At 54.1% G+C, this 17,611-nt stretch overlaps 1 protein-coding gene across 4 annotated transcripts in view; it reads left to right on the top strand.

Moving 5' to 3' along the window:
• The window catches only part of BICDL1 (BICD family like cargo adaptor 1), a 90,091-nt gene extending 73,078 nt beyond the window's left edge, over nt 1–17,013 (top strand). For 2 of the 4 annotated variants that reach the window (XM_036276274.1, XM_036276273.1), the window contains 6 exons: nt 995–1,174; nt 1,742–1,960; nt 2,924–3,067; nt 7,977–8,107; nt 13,962–14,082; nt 16,792–17,013. In XM_036276274.1, the coding sequence (XP_036132167.1) occupies nt 995–1,174; nt 1,742–1,960; nt 2,924–3,067; nt 7,977–8,107; nt 13,962–14,082; nt 16,792–16,953 (957 nt within the window). In that variant the 3' untranslated portion in view covers nt 16,954–17,013. The remainder of the gene's footprint in view (nt 1–994; nt 1,175–1,741; nt 1,961–2,923; nt 3,068–7,976; nt 8,108–13,961; nt 14,083–16,791) is intronic. The other 2 variants (XM_036276277.1, XM_036276276.1) reach the window with 1 other exon arrangement.
• The last annotated feature ends 598 nt before the right edge of the window (nt 17,014–17,611 follow it).

Below are 17,611 nucleotides of genomic sequence, written 5' to 3'. Positions count from 1 at the left end.
AGTAGTTGAGCATCAACTCATGCACCAAGAGGTTGCTGGTCTGATTCCCAGTCAGAGCACATGCCCAGGTTGTGGGGCCCGATCTCCGGGGATGACATGCTGGAGGAGGCCAATCGATGTTCTTTCTCATCGATGTTTCTATCTCTTTCTCTCTCTCTCTCCATTCCTCTCTCTCTCAAATCAATAAAGAAAAATTACATAAAAAGATAAAGTCAATCCCAGAATTTTTATAATTTCATCTGCAAATAACAAATACCTCTAAATGATAACTTCAGAAATATAACCACCAGACTGTTATACCTAAAACATTAGCAATAGTTCCTTAATATCATCAAATATCTAGTCAGTGTTCACATTTTCTGTGGTCTTATAAATGTTATCATTGCCCTGGCCGGTTTGGCTCAGCGGTTAGAGCGTCAGCCTGCGGTCCTGAGAGACCCGGGTTCGGTTCCCGCTAAGGGCACGTACCTCGGTTGCAGTTTGTCCCCGGCCCTGGTTGGTCGTGCAGGTGGCAGCCACTCGATGTGTCCCTTCACGTCGATGTTTCTCTCTCTCTCTCTCTTCCTCTCTCTCCCTCCCTCTCTATCTGAACAAAAAATGTCCTCGGGTGAGGATAAAAAAATAAATAAATAAATAAATGTTATCATTGCTTTTCACATTGTTCATTTGAATCTAGGTACAAATTAAAGTAGGCCTCCACATTGCTGTCGGCTGGTGTCTCTTAAATGTCTTTTAATCTGTAGGTTCCCCCTATACCTTTTGTATTTTCCTTGAAGTTTATCTGTGGAGGAAACTGAGCTGCTCGTCCTGTAGAATTTCCCAAATGTGCATTTCGCGGGCTGTGGCCCCTGGCGTGGTTTGCATGCTTCTCCCTGGTCTGTGTTCTTTGGTAAACGGGTGGTTGGACCCAGGAGCACGATCGGGTTCCGGGTCGGTGTTCCCTGCCTGGCCTGGCTCTCACAAGCCGCCCTACCACTTGCTGTCTCTCTGAAAGCTGCACCAGAGCCAGCTGGAGCTGCAGGAGGTGCGGCTGTCCTACCGGCAGCTGCAGGTGAAAGTGGACGAGCTCACCGAGGAGAGGAGTCTGCAGAGCTCGGCCGCCGCCAGCACGTCCCTCCTGTCCGAGATCGAGCAGAGCATGGAGGCCGAGGAGCTGGAGCAAGAGCGGGAGCAGGTGCTGACACCCCTGTCACTCTGGCATGTGAGGTTGCCTGGGGACCCCGGGGACTTGGGGAGCCCATCAGTGCCTCCTGCGTCGGCCTGTGCAAGCCCCTGGGCCTGTTGGCTCGAGAGTCATGAGCAGGCCCGGATGGAAGCATGTCCCTGGCTCATTGTCGCCCCGGTGGCTCATGGGAAACCTTGTTAACTAGTCATTAGCCTCATAGCTCTATGGTGACGGTCCTAGGTCACTCGTGAGCCATCCACTTGGCTTTTCATACTGCACATAACCACTCGTTCCCCTCGTCACGCACCGGCTCCCACCAGAGGAGCTGACCATACAGAAGGGCTTTATTTGGCAAATGGGAGGGGCCGGAGGGCAGGGAAGTAAGAACTGGGAGTCTGTATAGATGTCCTGGGCCCATATAACTGTCAGTATTTCTTGGCACGGGTGATTAAAAAACAGCAGCAACGTTCTCCTAGGATAGGGCCTTAGACACTTGGGCTCGCACAGCAGAAAGAGACCACCGGGTGGCGGTGCCCTCTGGAGCCCATGGTCAAGAAGAATTCTTTTGTGCGGCAGCTGAGGCTGCAGCTCTGGGAGGCCTACTGCCAGGTCCGCTATCTCTGCTCACACCTGCGAGGCAACGACAGTGCTGACTCGGCCGTCTCCACCGACTCCTCCATGGACGAGTCCTCAGAAACCTCGTCTGCCAAGGACGTGCCGGCCGGCAGCTTGCGCACCGCCCTCAGCGAGCTCAAGAGGCTGATACAGAGCATCGTGGACGGCATGGAGCCCACGGTAAGAGGCCGGGCTGGGCAGCTCCGTGCCTTACAGGGCCCGGCTAGCGGGAGCTTGAAAGCACGTGCAGAGTGGGGCTCACCCCGGAATGGGAACCTTATAAGTCTGCAAGTTTCTTCTGAGAGCCCGGAGTCCTGGTGGTGGAGCAGAGGGGCCAAGTGTCTGGCAATGGAGGTCTGCACGGGCCTCCCTCCTGCAGACACCAGGGCACGTGGAGGCCTTTCTCCATGTGCGTACGGGCCCTGGTGGTCTCGCCTTCAAGGGCTTTCCTTGGAAGCTTTGAGTGTAGAACTTTGGATCCAGGTAAACAGTGCAGATTCCTTTCCGAGATCGAGCAGAGCATGGATAGCCCGTTGGTCCCCGTGGTGGGGTTAGCTGGACAGGCCAGAGAAGACCTGGAGCTTCTGCTGAAAGTATATAAATGGGGGAGTTGAGATGATGCACAGGCCTTGCAGGGCTCGGTGTCGGCTCTGTGGAGAGGACCACCGTGTGCCCAGGGCCCCCGAAGCCTGGCCTTCCTCCTGCCTCACCCTCCACTCACCCTGTTCTCAGGCTGTTTCCCCTCAGGGGTCACCCCCTGCAGGGAGGCTGTCCGTGTCTGAACATGCCGTGGGGTCTGTGGAATGGGTTGCAGAATGGAGGCACGTGGTCCTGGGGAAGGGGGAGCCGTGGGAGGGAGGGTGCTCTTCACGCCACGTGATTTCCTTGCCCTGAAGCCGAAACAACCAATGTAGATGTCTAGCTGCTGTTGGCGGATTGAAACTGAGCAAGAGAATCTCTCTCCTCTAATCTTCCCTCCTTTCTCTCCCTCCTGCTCCCCATCTCCTCTCCTGTCTTGCTCTCCCCTGAACTAAACCATGTCTCTGCTCCCCTCACCCTCCAACTCTGCCCTCTCTCCTCTCCATCTCTCCGCTGCCCTCCACCCTCACCCCCTGGTTGGCTGGCTCGCTCCCGTGCGGTCAGAGCTCCCGGAGAATTGACGATGACTCTTTGGAAGAACAGATAAGGCAGACCAGTGAGGATTCGAGAGCCCTAAGGGAACTCATGGAGGGAGAGAGGGGTAAACTGAGGCAAAGCCTAGAAGAGCTGCAGCGACTCCACAGTCAGGTGAGCAGCCCCGTCCTCAGTCCGTTGCAGGGGGTATGCAGTGTCCCCGGATGCTCTCGGGAGTGTCCCTGTCGCACGTCTGTTCCCTCTGACAGACCCTCAGAGGGCAGTGCCCTGAAGCTGGGTGTCCTCAGAGAAGAAGCCAGTCCCCTGGTGTAGCCCAAAGTCGTTGTCAGGGATAAGAATGTCCGACCGGCCCTGGCCGGTTTGGCTCAGCGGTTAGAGCGTCGGCCTGCGGTCCGGAGAGACCCGGGTTCGGTTCCCACTAAGGGCACGTACCTCGGTTGCAGTTTGTCCCCGGCCCTGGTTGGTCGTGAGGGTGGCAGCCACTTGATGTGTCCCTTCACGTCGATGTTTCTCTCTCCCTCCCGCTCTATCTGAACAAAAAATGGAAAAATGTCCTCGGGTGAGGATAAAAAAAAGAGAATGTCCGACCGTCCGTTTCCTCGGATTCTGACCGTGTCGAGGCCACAGCTGCAGGACACCTAGGGATGTTTTTCCAGCAGCTTTGAGCAGGGAAGTTGGGAGACCAAGGGTCGATCTTTGCAGGTCTCCTCTCCGTCAGCGCTGTCTCCTTAGCCAGCCTGTTTTTCAGCCTCGGGGGCACTTATGCTGCTCTCGCTGTCCCTTCCCCAGTGGACCGTGATTTCCTCTCTCCTGGGAACACTGCAGGAAGGACATCCGTGTTCTGATCTGCACAGTTTGCCAGGGCTTAGGAACAGCCCCACCCGCAAAGGAGCTTCCACGGTGTGTCTTAGGAGATAAATAAATACAAGGTCTTCCTTTCGACCAGGGTCCTGTGCAGAGGTTCTATGTCACTTGTGGGGGACACCAGACAGGCAGCATATTAAACCCTGCCCCCACCCAGCCTGCCCCCCTCTTCTCTTGCCCAGAGCTAGTCGCCCCTTCCCTGCTACACGAGACTGATGAGAGGGAATTGAAGTCTGGCTTGTGCTCCAGTCTGTTTCTTCCACTTCAAGGACCGTATGGAAATAAACGCCTGCCCTGGCCCATTTGGCTCAGCGGTTAAAATGTCGGCCTGCGGACCAAAGAGTCACAGGTTCAATTCTGGTCAAGGGCGTGTACCTCGGTTGCAGTTCGTCCTCAGCCCTGATCAGGGTCATGTGGGAGGCAGCCACTTGATGGGTCTCTCTCACGTTAATGTTTCTCTCTCTCTCGCTTTTTTTCTCTCTCTCTCTCCCCCCCTCCCTCCCACTCTATATGAAAATAAATGGAAAAATATCCTCAGGTGAGGATTTTAAAAAAAGTGAGAGAAAGAAACTCCTGTTGTTTTTTGGGTCATGCCCATTAGACTTTCTAGTACCTTCCCTTGGAAGAAATTGGGAGTCCCACCCACAGCCGTTAACTACTGCCCCCACTGTGAAGACCCGGACGACCAGGACAGGGAGAGGCTATTGGAAGCTGTGGCTTGTTTCTGGCTGAGCATGGGGGGTAGGTTTGGGCAGCCAGAAACATTCTCCTGCCTAAAACCTAAGGCCCTCGGGGGTCGATGGGCCAGGAAATAGTGCAGACTTAGGGGCAGGTCTTTGAAACCGGAAGAAGACAGTGCATGAGAACGGGGGTCTAAACGTTCTTCGGATCAGTACAGGTTTTATTCATGCCGATGCCTATTAAAATGTGTGTCCGCTCTTTGATATTGGCTGGGTTTTTTTGTCTTGTTGCTTCTTGGAACTATAAAACCAGAAACACCAGAGGGCATTATTTCATCCAGAAGCATAAGCAAGGTGTAGGTTGCTGAGAGTCCCGTGTGAACTTTTTTAAAAAGTTTTTATTGATTAGAGAGAGAGAGAAACATTGATTTGTTGTTCCACTCATTGATGTATTCATTGGTTGATTCTTTTTTTTTTAATCCTCGCCCGAGAACATTTTTTCGGTTTTTGTTCAGATAGAGTGGGAGGGAGAGAGCGGAAGAGAGAGAAACATCGGCATGAAAGGGACACATCGAGTGGTTGCCACCCACACGACCCAACCAGGGCTGGGGACAAATTGCAACCGCTTAAGTACGTGCCCTTAGCGGGAACCGAACCCGGGTCTCTCTGGACCACAGGCCAACGCTCTAACCGCTGAGCCAAACCGGCCAGAGCATTGGTTGATTCTTGTATGTGCCCTGACCGAGAATCGAGCCCCCAGCCTGGATGTGTCAGGAGGATGCTCTGACCACCTGAGCTACCTGGCCAGGGCTTGAACATGAGCTTCTAAAGGGCACACGGCCCCCTTGCTTCCCCACGTCTGGACCTGTCATCCGGCTTTTCCACCCGTAGGACTGTCCCTGCCACCAGCACGTGATCTCAGCCCTCCTCATCCATACGTTTCTGATCAGTTTCTCTCCCCCTTGGAGACTCTTGATTCCCTTCCTCCTGGAGCCGCCCGGCCCTACGTGCTCACGCTTGCCCTCGTTCTCATCCCCCCTCCCAGTCAAACCTGAGACCCCCAGCAGACCAGACGCCTGGGGGTCTGACTGCCCTTTATCTCCAGTGTCAGGCACAGCGCCCTGCCCAGAGCAGGCGCTCGGAGAGCCATCAGCACCAGGGCAGGTAGCACCCCCGACGTGTAACTTCAGGATATTTTCTTTGAGGCTATTCAGTCACGAGGACCCCCATCTTTTTTGGGAAAAGTGGATTTAGGGGTGGCTGCGACCTGTCGATGTGTAAAGAAGCCAGATCGGCCATCAGCAGGCCCCCCGGTGGTGGGGGCAGGGCAGGGGCACGGGGTAGAGCTCCCGGCCCGCGTCAGGCACCCGGCTGCGTCCTGGATGTTGATCATCTTATTTGACTCTCACAAGAGCTCAGTCGTGGAAAATAGTTACATGTGTTCCTGCTTTTTATAAGAAGTGTCTGTGACTCCGAGAGGTGAGCCCCTTGTCACTCCTGAGGCCGGTGGCCGGTGGCGTCAGTCCTGAGGCAGGTCACTGGTGGTGTCTATCTTGACCACATTTTCCAGGTCAAAGCAAAAAGTTCTTGCTGAGTTCTATCTGGAGCCTAGTAAATGTTGGCATTTCCTGCCTCGCGTGTACTTTCATCCTGTCGCTTACTCAGTGAGCAGAACGCCTGTCTGGCCCACGGTTGGCCCGAGGTCCTGCCCGGGCTCATGGGGTCGTTGGAGGCCTGGCTGTCTCTGCCAGGTGCTTTCTGGGCCTTGAGTCCTGGGCTGCCAAGCTGCAGAACCTGCTAACGCTAGGGCGAGGCTGGCTTCTCCCTGCCGCCCGGCCTGCCCCAGGGTTAGCGCCCATGCGTCATGGCCTCTGCAGGTGCCCCAGCCTGTCCTTCCCGGAGGCCGCTAGCCCTGCTTCCCGAACTATCTCCACCCGAAAGCACGGAGCGCCAGGTCCTGACGTTCTCACGATCCCCCCAGGCACCCAAGACGACAAAGTCCATTGCCCATAGTGACAGGATATCGTCCTACACCCTCTTCTTTGTGGGGTATCCTCCCTCTGATTTCCTCCCGATGGCTACTTTCCCGGGAGCTGGCACCTCTGCTGTCTTAGTCTGGGGGTCCGGAGTGTCTGCAGGGAAACTCGACCTTCAGCCTTAGTCCGGGGCCTCGGTGCTATTCTGTCTGACGATGGGCAGGCCCGGGACTGGAAGAGAGTAGACCGAAAGGTGACGTCTCTCCCCTGCTGGGAGAGACAGACCTGTGTGGATGGATCCTCCCTTGGGAAAATGTCAAAAGTATGTGTAATATTTAACAAGAGGGCAGGTCAGGCATCCCGACTCCAGTCTGATCCTGTCGACTGTGAGAAGACTCCACCCTTCCAGTCACGCCACAGATGCGTGCTGAACGCTCCCCCAGTCCGGTTTTCTGGTTGTGGACCAGCAACTCCCTCAGCTCAACTTAGGCAGAAAGAGAATGTATGGCAGTTAAATCTGCTAGCTTTCAGAATCGACTGAAGTCTGGAGAACCGAGCTCCAAAACAGGAAGGAGCTGTGGAAGTAGGGCGACAGTCTACTGGCCTTGTAATAATTTCCCGGTGGCCTGTGGCTCTGCTGTCCCCTGACGGGCTGCAGGCCCAGGTAGGGGAGAGGGGTGTGTGTGTCTGGCAAGTCACGGATTCATGCCCAGGTGCCCCGGAAATATGTCTCTCACTTTTGGACTCCCCTAGTGGGGGGAGCCTGTCCTGTCTTCCACCAAGACTCACGAAACCAGGAATGCCCCCAGAATAGGAAGGGGTGTAGGGTGACTAGCCAAAAAAAATCACAGCTGTCCACTCACCGCACAAGCATTTTGGGATTAAGCGTCATCCAGAGACAGGCTCCGAGGTGCACAGATAGGACGCGCTTTCTGCCTTCACACCGCTCAGGGTCACCGTGAGTGCGTGAGCCGTGGTCACAGGAGCCTCCCCGCCAGAGTGCGGGCTGGGGCGCTGTTCACCGAGGCATGGAGCGCAGAAACGGTGACAGGTTTGAAGGGAAAGGTGACAGCATCCGTTAGGCGTCTAAATTGCATGTGGCCGTGGACCCGGCCAGCAGGGTGAAGGTGGTGGGGCCAGGTTGCGTCAGCTGCTGTCACAGAGATGGGAACCAGGTCCCAGGCTTGAACCAGCCAGGGCTCCGCGGGTTAACGGTGCTCCTCGTTGAGTAGAAACAAAACGTGAGTTTCTGCCCCCGCAAAATGTGTTTCAGAGCCCTGGTGCATGTGTGGTCTCCATTCATTAGTCCCTGGGATTGCCTTGACAAAGGAGGGGTGTGGTGTGCTGCGTCCAGAGGGGATCTGGTTCCGTGGCTGCGGTCCGGGCCCCGAGCTTCAGCCTAGCGTGCGGCATCCTGTCCCCAGGAGAGATGAGTCTCCCTCGGAGCAGGGGCCACAGGAAGTTGCCGGTTGGCCTGTGCTCCTCGCTCCTTTCTCCCAGCAGCTGTGGTGTCATCACGTCATCCCTTGGGCTTCCTCTTAGGTGACACTGCTGAGTGTGGAGATGACTGCACTGAAGGAGGAGAGAGACCGACTCAGAGTGACATCTGAGGACAAGGAACCAAAGGAGCATCTTCAGAAGGCCATCAGGGACCGGGATGAGGCCATTGCAAAGTGAGTGAGCGTGGCTTGTTTCATTTTACTTGGATGACAAGTAACATGCGTACATTCTCAATGTTCAAAGTTACATCACACAGCCCTGGCTGGTTTGGCTCAGCAGTTAGCGTTGGCCCGAGGACCAAAGGGTCGAGGACCAAAGGATTGAGGGTTTGATTCCCGGTCAAGGGCAAGTACCTGGGTTGCAGGTTCGATCTCAAGCCCCAGTCGGGGTTGTGCAGGAGGCAACCAATCAGTGTCTCTCTCACATCCATGTTTCTCCCCCACCCCGCCACTCGGACTAAAAGTCAATGGAAAAATATTCTCAGGTGAGGATTAATATAAATAAATAAGCAAACAAAGTTAAGTCATACAGAAGAATATAAAAGTGAGAGGGAGTGTTTCCCTGCACGCCCACCCCAGCCCAGCCCCGTTCTTCTCCGCAGACGCTGGTGGAACTGGGACGTGCGTTGTCCGCAGGCCCTTCCCTGTGCACACAGGCGCTGTGCGTGCAGGCGTGCGCTTTGTAACGCGTCAATGGATGAGGCTCTACGTGTCTTGTTCTCTCCCCCATGTACATCGCAGAGAGCCTGCCAATTTCATTGTGTCTACCTCGACATTTTTATTTTTAGGGTGGTTCTTTTTTTAAACTTTTATTCTGAACATCTTCAAGCTCACACAAGTAGGAACATACACCGGATCCCTTCTTACCCATCTCTCAGCTTCAGCAGCGATCGGCACGTGGCTGGCGTTTTACATCGCTGTCCTCCCCCTTTCTCCACCTCCCACTAGTCAGGGTTAGAGTCTCAGCACAACCTACTTGCTCATCTGTGAACACGTCGGTGTGGATCTCGACCAGAAAAAAGCGCTTTCTGTAAAACACCCCACCACCAAGACAGCGCTCTTGAGAAAACGTGTAACAGTTCTTAGGTCATCTAGTATCCAGGGTTTGGATTTCCCCAGTTGTCCCGTAAATGTCTTTTTATAATTGATTAGACCCAGACGCCACAGTCCACACAGTCCATTTACTTGTTAAGTCCCGAGTTTTACCCTCCGTTTGTTCATGTCGCATTTACTTATTGAAGAAACTGGATTGTGTGTTTCAGAGTTTTTCTACATTCTGAGTGTGAGTGCATCCCCAGAGTGGGATTGAACATTTTTTTCTTTCCCCTGTATTTCCAGGGACATGGGTGATTTTTTTCAATGTTTTGGGTTTTCTTTAGCAGAGAAGAAATGTATAAATGCATTCTCTTACATTAAAAAAATTTGGAAGTACATAAACAAAAAAAACAGGTTTACCTATATTCCCCATGTACTCAGTCTACCCTAGTCACTGAGTGGGAGGAGATAAAAAGTACTAAAAATGTATCTGTTTTAGGGTGCTTTAACCACGTAGTAACATCTGTGCATCACTTTGCTTTTGTCCTTTAACCCTCCAGCCACAGCAAGAGGTAAATATATTCAACCCCAGTTTTACAGATGAGGAGGCAGATTCTTTCCCCAGGGTCCCAGCAGTGGTGCTCGCTGGCCCCCTCGGGTCTCTGACTCCTGTCCCTACATCCTTTCCCCTTACCACCCCGCGGCTTGTCACGAAGCTAAAGGAGCTCATTGGAAACAATTTGTAATTAGATACTACATGTCATTAAAAAAAAAAAATTATAGGATACGTTTTAATTTCTGACTTTAAAACCTCCCACAGCTTCCCCTTCTGACTTGCACGTCTGCTGGCCCCGCCCTTCCCTTCTCTGGATCGTTTTCATCCTCTCCATTTCTTAGTGTTTTCCTTGGGTCCCTTTTCTATCTGGTCAGAGCCCCTTCGCAGTTCATTTAGGAACGTTGTGCTCGGTGAGGCTCACGAACCTGCGTGTTGTTGAGTGAACTCGGAGTCTGGAGGCTTCGGCTAAAAATAAAGGATATTTGTTCAAGGGTTTTAGAGTTTTCAGACTAGAAACACAGACTAAGACCCAGAAATGTTCCAAAGAGAGGAGAGTTCAAGTTCTTCGTCCTGCATTCTCAGCCCTGGGATTGGTCCAGGAGGCTGTCCGTCAGACGGGAGGCGTTCTGGATGTCGGATGCCAGGTCCTCTGAGACCAGAAGGTCTGGTCACATCAGTGGCCTGGCTGATGGCGGTCACGTGGTCCGGATAAGGGAGTCCTTCAGGGAGATAATCGGGGTTCTCTGGAGGTCTGGGGTATGTCCACATGTACAGGGTGGGGCAAAAGTGGGTTTATAGTTGTTTGTATGGAAAATAATACAACAATAAATAATAATAAAAGAATAAACCCTGTCTCACAGACTCATATAACTGTAAACCTACTTTTGCCACACTCTGTATTTTCAGGCATTGACAGGGGACTGGAAAGTGAAAACGTTTCTGTTCCCAGGCTAGTAAAAAAAAAAAAAAAAGAATAGAGTCTTTTCTCGTGCCTGGACCTTCAAAATGTTAATAGTTTTAGCTTGATGAAAGGGATTTCATTTTCTATATTCCCTACCTTCACTCTTTCCTCAACTTCTTTGCCTGGTAGATTCAGTTGGTGAATACTTGGATGGCAGTGCGATCATTTGGAGTGGGAGCTGACTTACGGATAAAGAACGAAGGGTGAAATTGTGTCGTACAGTTAGGGGGTAGAAGGTAACGTGAAGGTGCTAATGTGGAAGCCCCGGGAACAGAGCAGAGTGAAGTTAGCAGAGACTGTGGTCACCTCTTCTCAGCGAGGCAGGTGGCAGAGTGAGCATCAGGCTCGGACCATATTCTTCATCAGCTCGGGAGGTGGGAGATGCAACCGGAGAAGGTGCCAGGGTGCAGGAGAGAAGAGACAAGTCCCTCTCCCTTAAGATAAGTGGGACCTAGCCAGGACACCTGGGTGACAGGAGGCCACCAAATCCCCATGAAACCTCGAAATACCTACCGTTCCTTGCCCAGGTAACCTGGAGTCTGGGCAGATTTACAAATTCTCCTCACCGAGTAGTGGGGGGCTCTGCACTGTGGCCCCTGTCCTTCCTGGACCCTACAGAGCAGGGCTAGACCTTAGGGGAGTTGTTAGATCACCCCAGGACAGTTCTTTTTCTATGCCTTAGAAATGAAATTCTTGGTATATAAAAATTGAGACAACAGACCTAAGGAATCATTTAAAAAAAAATTTTTTTTTATTGATTTTTAGAGAGAGAACGGGGGAGAGAGGGAGAGAGAGAGAAACATCAATGAGAGAGAACATCGATTGGCTGCCTCCTGCACGCCCCCCACTGGGGACTGGGCCCACAACCTGGGCATAGGCCCTGACTGGGAATCAAACCGGCGACCTCTTGGTGCCTGGGTCGATGTTCAGCCACTGAGCTACACCAGCCGGGCATCCTAAGGAAACATTTTAAATTTGTTGGGGGAGTCACACCACATTCGTATAGGACCTTAAGAGTTTTCCAGGATGATAGATGATGTATTACAGAATTATGCCCCTGAAAACTATACAATTTTATTAACCAATGTCACCCCAATAAATTCAATTATATATATATTATATATATATAAAGGGGAATATTAAAGAAAAAAGTCTTACATGGTGATTTCATATACATCATCCTGGCTGCACTTTAGAAGCAGGTGGGGAGCTCTCCGGATGCCAGAACTCTCTCCAGAAAATTCAGCCTGACTCTCTGGGTTTAGAGCTGCTGCTTAAAAATGTCCTCCTGCCCTGGCCGGTTTGGCTCAGTGGTAGAACGTTGGCCTGCGGACCAATGAGTGGCGGGTTCGATTCAGGCCAAGGGCACGTAACTCAGTTGCAGTTCGCTCCTGACCCTGGTCAGGGGACGGCCAGTGGATGTGTCCCTCTCATGTTGATGTTTCTCCCTCCCTCACACTCTATCTGAAGATAAATGGAAAAACATCCTCGGGTGAAGATTAAAAAACAAAACCGTCCCCCTGACCCACCCCATGATTCTGATGGGTAGTCAGGAGTGAGAAACCCCAAGAAAAAATAACTTCCCTCTCCACCGGGCCTCTAGAATCTTATGGTGTTCCTTCTCCTTGCGGGAGAAAGGCCCTCACTAAAACAAACAAAAATCTGGGGCTAGCAATCTGCCTTATAAAAACAAAAAGGAGTCAGTTACTAGTGTTTTCATTTAAATAAGGAATTCTTCTAGCCCCTTAAAATATTCCTTTTAAAATCTCTGATTAATATATTGATTAGTGGTTTCTGCAACTTTGCTTTCCTGGTCTGGGGTTTCCCCCGAATGACAAGCACCAGTGTTCATTCCCTAGTGAACAAACGTTCCGAGGGTGCAGCCCGAGACCGGGATGTGGGGTGGGCAAGGCGGGCCCTGCTTCAGGCGCTTTCTGGGAGAAGAGCCCCCTCCTCTAAGCTCAGAGAGGGGCAGCGGCTGCTGGACCTTCGCCTCTCGTCTGGGCAGCGTTAGTCAGCACATTTCTGGGTTCCAGGCTGCTTGTGGCGCCACCTGCCGGGAGACGCCCGGGAGTTCATGACGCTGCAGCGAGGTGGGGCGCCAGGGATTCAATCTGACAGGCTGGGCGTCCATGGCAACCGGCTTCCTGCAGGATTTTCCGCTGTTTGCCACTGGCCAATGGCAGCGGGGGTGACGCAGCCTGCGGAGTCTGACGCGGGCGCTCATTGGACAGACCCAGCTCCGCTCCCTGCAATCCCAGGCCTGGCGGGCCGTCCTGAGCAGCTTCTCTAGAGAGAATGGGCGGGGCGCCGGTCTGGAGCAGTGGGGTGTCAAGGGCGGTGACTAATTGCTCACTGGACTGGAGGCCAGTGAGGAAGTGCTGGTCACGGTGGTGACCTGAAGGCTTTACTCCAAGTGCCCCGCCTTCCAGCCATGCTTAGCCTAGAGCGTTCCTGAGGCCAGAGCTGGGCGACCTCTGCAGGGGGGTAGCGGTCCTTGGGCGTGCACATTAGTCGCTGGCCCTGTGCAGCGAGGACACTTTTGCTAGTTTTCGTCGTGTCAAATGCAAAAGGTATGAAGACAAGGGCTAAATAATGCTCATTTTGGCAGCGAGACAACCAGTGCGACCTTTGCAGAGGCTACCCAGTTAGTCTACTGCACTTTTTATTCCTATTCTCGCTCCCCCTATTAATAGTATTTTTCATTGAACTATAATTTAGCAGTGTTGGGGAAGGTTTACAAAGTGGTATGTGTAACATTTCAAAATGAAATTACTAAATGCACAAGTGTGAGAGCACTTACCCATCCACGATCAGCATCCAAAGATAACCAAATAGACAGTTTTGCCAATGACTTTCAAATACACACAGGCAGTTTTTCTTTCACAAAGCAGGTATATCAGACCTTGTTTTTTGGTGCTTTCCTCCCCCAGACCCAAATACATTGTGAGTCATTTATCACCAGTCCCCTAACTGTTGGCTGCTATGATTAGCCAAGCTGTGATGATCACCACTTTGTGGCCACCTTTGCACATGTGTGTCTCTCTTAGATCCCTTAAAGGGGATATTGCTAGTGAAAAGGAGGGGACCAGGAGGATAAGGAACCCCACCTTTCACAGGGACTGGCCTTTTGGGGGGGAGGATTAGCAGCTCCCTCGTGCTGTGTGAGGCCTTTGATCTCCTGTGGGTTCTAGTTCTGATTTAAGTATCGTCCTCCTAACCACTTCGTCTGTGAGATGGCAATGATAGATAATCATCTCTTCCCCTACAGGTTGGTTAGGAAAATTAAGAAAACATCTTTGAAAGCATGCTACAAACTTTCCAGCCTTCTACAAGGAACATCGTAGTTACTGTTAGTGTTTGTTGTGCGTTCAGGGTCAGAGCCTGTTTCCTCCCCTGTGGACCCCGGGGCCCCAGGTAAAGAACCAGGTCCTGGCACAAGGTGTCCATGCCCTCCCTGGCTTGTCTGTTTTCAGGAAGAACGCTGTGGAGCTGGAACTCGCCAAGTGCAAGATGGACATGATGTCTCTGAACAGCCAGCTGCTGGATGCCATTCAGCAGAAGCTGAACCTCTCACAGCAGCTCGAGGCTTGGCAGGTGAGGAGCGGGAAGGCAAGGCTCCAGGAGCCTGAGCGCCGGCAGCGTGTAGGACAGTTGGGTCCTGGTGGTCCAGTGTACGTGGATGAGCAGCAACCCCGTCTTCACCTGCGGACATCCAGAGCCCCTGCTCCTCTGTCCCTGGGGCGGATGCCTGAGGCTACTGTCAAGAGCACTGAAGCCCAGGTTGTGCTCTTTGGGGCCGTGGTGACCCACAGGCTCGGAACAGGGGCCTCCTTCAGCTGGTCATCGCTGCTTTGTTTAAATTCACAAGAAGGAGGTGGCTGTTGACGTGGAGGGCCCAGGAAGCCCTGTACGACTGAATGAAACACGCAGGCAGGTGTAGTTCAGCAACCCTGAGGTTGCTGGCAGCTGCTGCCCTCCCCTTTGCCAAAGGCCAGCTTCCTTTTTCCGAAGAGCCCTGCCCTGGTGCGAGCCTGGGGAGGGAGTCGGTGTGGCCCTCGCCAGGAGCACTGCTCTCCGAGTCCGGCAGCCTCCCGTCTCAGGGCTAACGTGGCTCTCCACTGGCCGGGGCTCTGCTGCTTTTTGTTAACGAGGTTAGCGTGGTACAATTTCAGGATGTGGGTGTAGCCCTTCATGTTGCTCCCCAAGAAATCCTAACCAGACGGGTGAAAAGCTGCCCGCGGCTTTACCAGGCAAACCCCGCCGTGGAGGGCAGGTTCTGGTGCCTGTTCCTCCAGGGGCCCTTCTGAGCTTTGACCCTCCTCCCCACACCCCCCGAGAGTTGGTCCCTGGCTTACTGTCCTGTTCTTTTCTCTTCTCTCCTGGCTACAGTTTGCTTCCTCAGGGCTTTTTACTATCTGGCTCCTTTGGTTTCTGATCTAGTGGCCTTTCTCAGTTCCCGTATCAACAGCTTTAGTTGTACACCCCTCCTGCCTTTGAGGTGAGATTGACCCTCATCCCACCCACCTTCCTGCTCACTGCCATCCAAGTCCCGTCCCCGCCGCCTCCCTCACGGCCCACCATGTTCTGTGTGCTGGAGTCTGGCGTCATCTCTGCGCGCTGTGCCATGCCATCGGGCCCCGGGCTCCCTCCTCCCATCACCCTCATGTCCGTGAACGCGGCAGCACGTGGCCCAGTACTGACAGGCTGACCCCTGGTTTTTTGGTACCGCCTCATCAATGGGTTGCTTCACCCACAGAAATAACAGCAGGCCCGGCATTGTGAACAGCTCATGCGTGTGTGCGCGATGTTCTACGGTGACGTAGGCCATGGGATTCCCTTGGCAAGCTTTGGGGTATAGAGACCGCGGTGCGCAGTGCCAGTGGCAACACTGGCCGCTCTGAGGGTTTCTTTCTAAGGCGGCTCTGCCGTCCTAGCGCTGCAGTCAGCAAGGTGTGTGGAGCGCCTCCTGGAGAGGGCTGTGCTGGGGCTCTGACAGCAGGCGCTGGATTCCGGGGGAGGAGGAGGAGTACAGGGAGGACGAGTATGAAGAAAGACAGGGAGGGAAGGAGAGAAAGACAGGGAAGAGAACAGGACAGGAGCAGAGAAGGGAACAAGGTCGGCACCTGCCGCCACCTGGTGACATGGCTAAGAAAGTGTTTCACACTGAAACCTGCAGACATTTGCGTGACACCCATTGGGGAGAGCTTGGCTGAGCACGTAGGTGATGGACAAACTGTTCAGGGAGAGCGGGGCTGGCCAGCCCCTTCTGCCCTCATAAAGCAGTGGTTGCCCCGAGCTCAGGGAGCTCCCACCCCTGACTGTCGTGGGACACAAGCAGCGGGCTCACCCCAGGGTTTAGCCCAAAGCTCAGTGTCTTTTCACCAGGACATCCCAGAGCCCGCGGGGTTCAAGGGTGAAGGAATCAGGCAGATGCTTGTTTCCTGCTGAGTGACCTAGACAGGGCTGCTTAGATTTCTAAACCAGTCGTCGTCATACTGTTGGTGGCAGAGTGCCTTTGTCAAAGGGAGTCTCGCACAGAATCGGAATCCAGCGACTAGAATCGAGTGGGGTGCTCTGTCCAGCAGCTCCTCTGTGAGGTGGAGTCGGGTGAGGGGGCACTTTCTGGGCAACGTGCACAGATTGGAAAGGGAAAGGTGCTACCGCAGTGAGGGGGCTAAGGAAACGGGCCTAAGTTAAAGCAAGACAAGCCCCGAAGTGGTGATGCGCGGGCCTCTACCAGATGGGGCCTCGCAGAGGGGGCTGACGAGTGTGGTCGTTGGTAGGCAAGGGTAGCACCCAGGGAGTCTGCCCTTGTCACGTGTGGCTGCTGGTGATGCATGGGTGTCAGCAGCTCAGAACGGTAATTAGAAGGAGAAAGGGAGCTGGCAAGCTGAGGTTGCTGGCAGGGACAGGCACCCACCCAGCCTCAAAGGACGTGGGAGGCAGAGCAGAGAGGGGCTGTTACAAACAAGGCTGAGCACTGGCGTACAGCTGACGGCCAGCGTGGACAGACAGGAAGGTACCAGCTGCCTATTGGGACAAACCGTCTGTGGGGTCAGCCGAGGGGTAGCACGGTCAGGGAGAGGCCAGGCCCAGCGAGATGAGGTGCTGTGTGGTCCCGAGTGTCCCAGCATCTACACTTGCTGCTTTCTTGGTTGGGCAGCCCTGGCTGCAGCCGCTCACTCATCTCATCCTTCATCCTCATTTCACATCATCTCCTGTCCTTCAGGCTTGTCCCCTCCCTGCCCACCCCCAGTGCCAGGACACTGCCCTGCTCAGCCCCCTCCGTTGTGTTCTCTGCAGGATGACATGCACAGGGTCATTGACCGGCAGCTGATGGACACGCACCTGAAGGAACGGAGCCGGCCTGCTGCTGCCCTCTCCAGGGCCCATGGCGCGGGGCGTGGGGTTGAGCCCAGCACCACTGAAGGCAAACGGCTCTTCTCATTCTTCAGGAAAATTTAAGTTGGGAGAAGTCAGGCCAGCAAGGGTTGGTGGACCGGAGGCAACCGAAAGGGGTGCAGGTGAGGGCCCAGTGCACTGGGTTTGCATGCAAGGGCCTTCCCTGGACCAGGCTCCTGGTGCAGTGCCCGCCTGCACTGGGGCCAAGTCGTCCAGGAGGGCTGCTTGGCTTCTGAAGGCTGCCCTTGCCAGAGGGACGGGCAGGAGCCCTGTCGCACTGCCCAGCCAAGCCCTGCCTGGGTGTCCCTAGGATCTGCTGTTGTTGAGCAGGGCTCAGGCTGCCTTCGGAGCGGCCCTCCCTGCCCATCCCAGTGGCTCCCAAGCCCAACCCCAGGCGTTGCTGCCCTCCTGTTATGGAAGTTGGGGAACAGAAACAGGGGCCCTTTCCGCATGCCTCAGGAGGCTGTTGCTGCCCCCAGCTGGCTTGAGCCGCAGGGGACCTAGTCCTGCAGGGCACCAAGCCTGAGCCTCCATCCCTCCCCCAGCCCCAGGCCCAGGGAGTAAGGGGAGGCAGCCCCTCCCCCATGTGCATGCGCCTCTGCCAGGAGCACCTCTGCGGACAGGAGACCCAGCCCCTGGGGCCTGACGGCGGGGGCCGTTCTCTTGCCCTCAGCCTTGGTGGGCTCTGTGGCTTGGCTGAGGCCATCCCGAGCCCAGAGGA

The sequence above is a fragment of the Molossus molossus genome, unplaced genomic scaffold (genome assembly GCF_014108415.1).
Source record: "Molossus molossus isolate mMolMol1 unplaced genomic scaffold, mMolMol1.p scaffold_m16_p_22, whole genome shotgun sequence".
Taxonomy (NCBI): domain Eukaryota; kingdom Metazoa; phylum Chordata; class Mammalia; order Chiroptera; family Molossidae; genus Molossus; species Molossus molossus.
The sequence above is the reverse complement of the archived record's forward strand: the minus strand, read 5'-3'. Positions and strand labels throughout refer to the sequence as shown.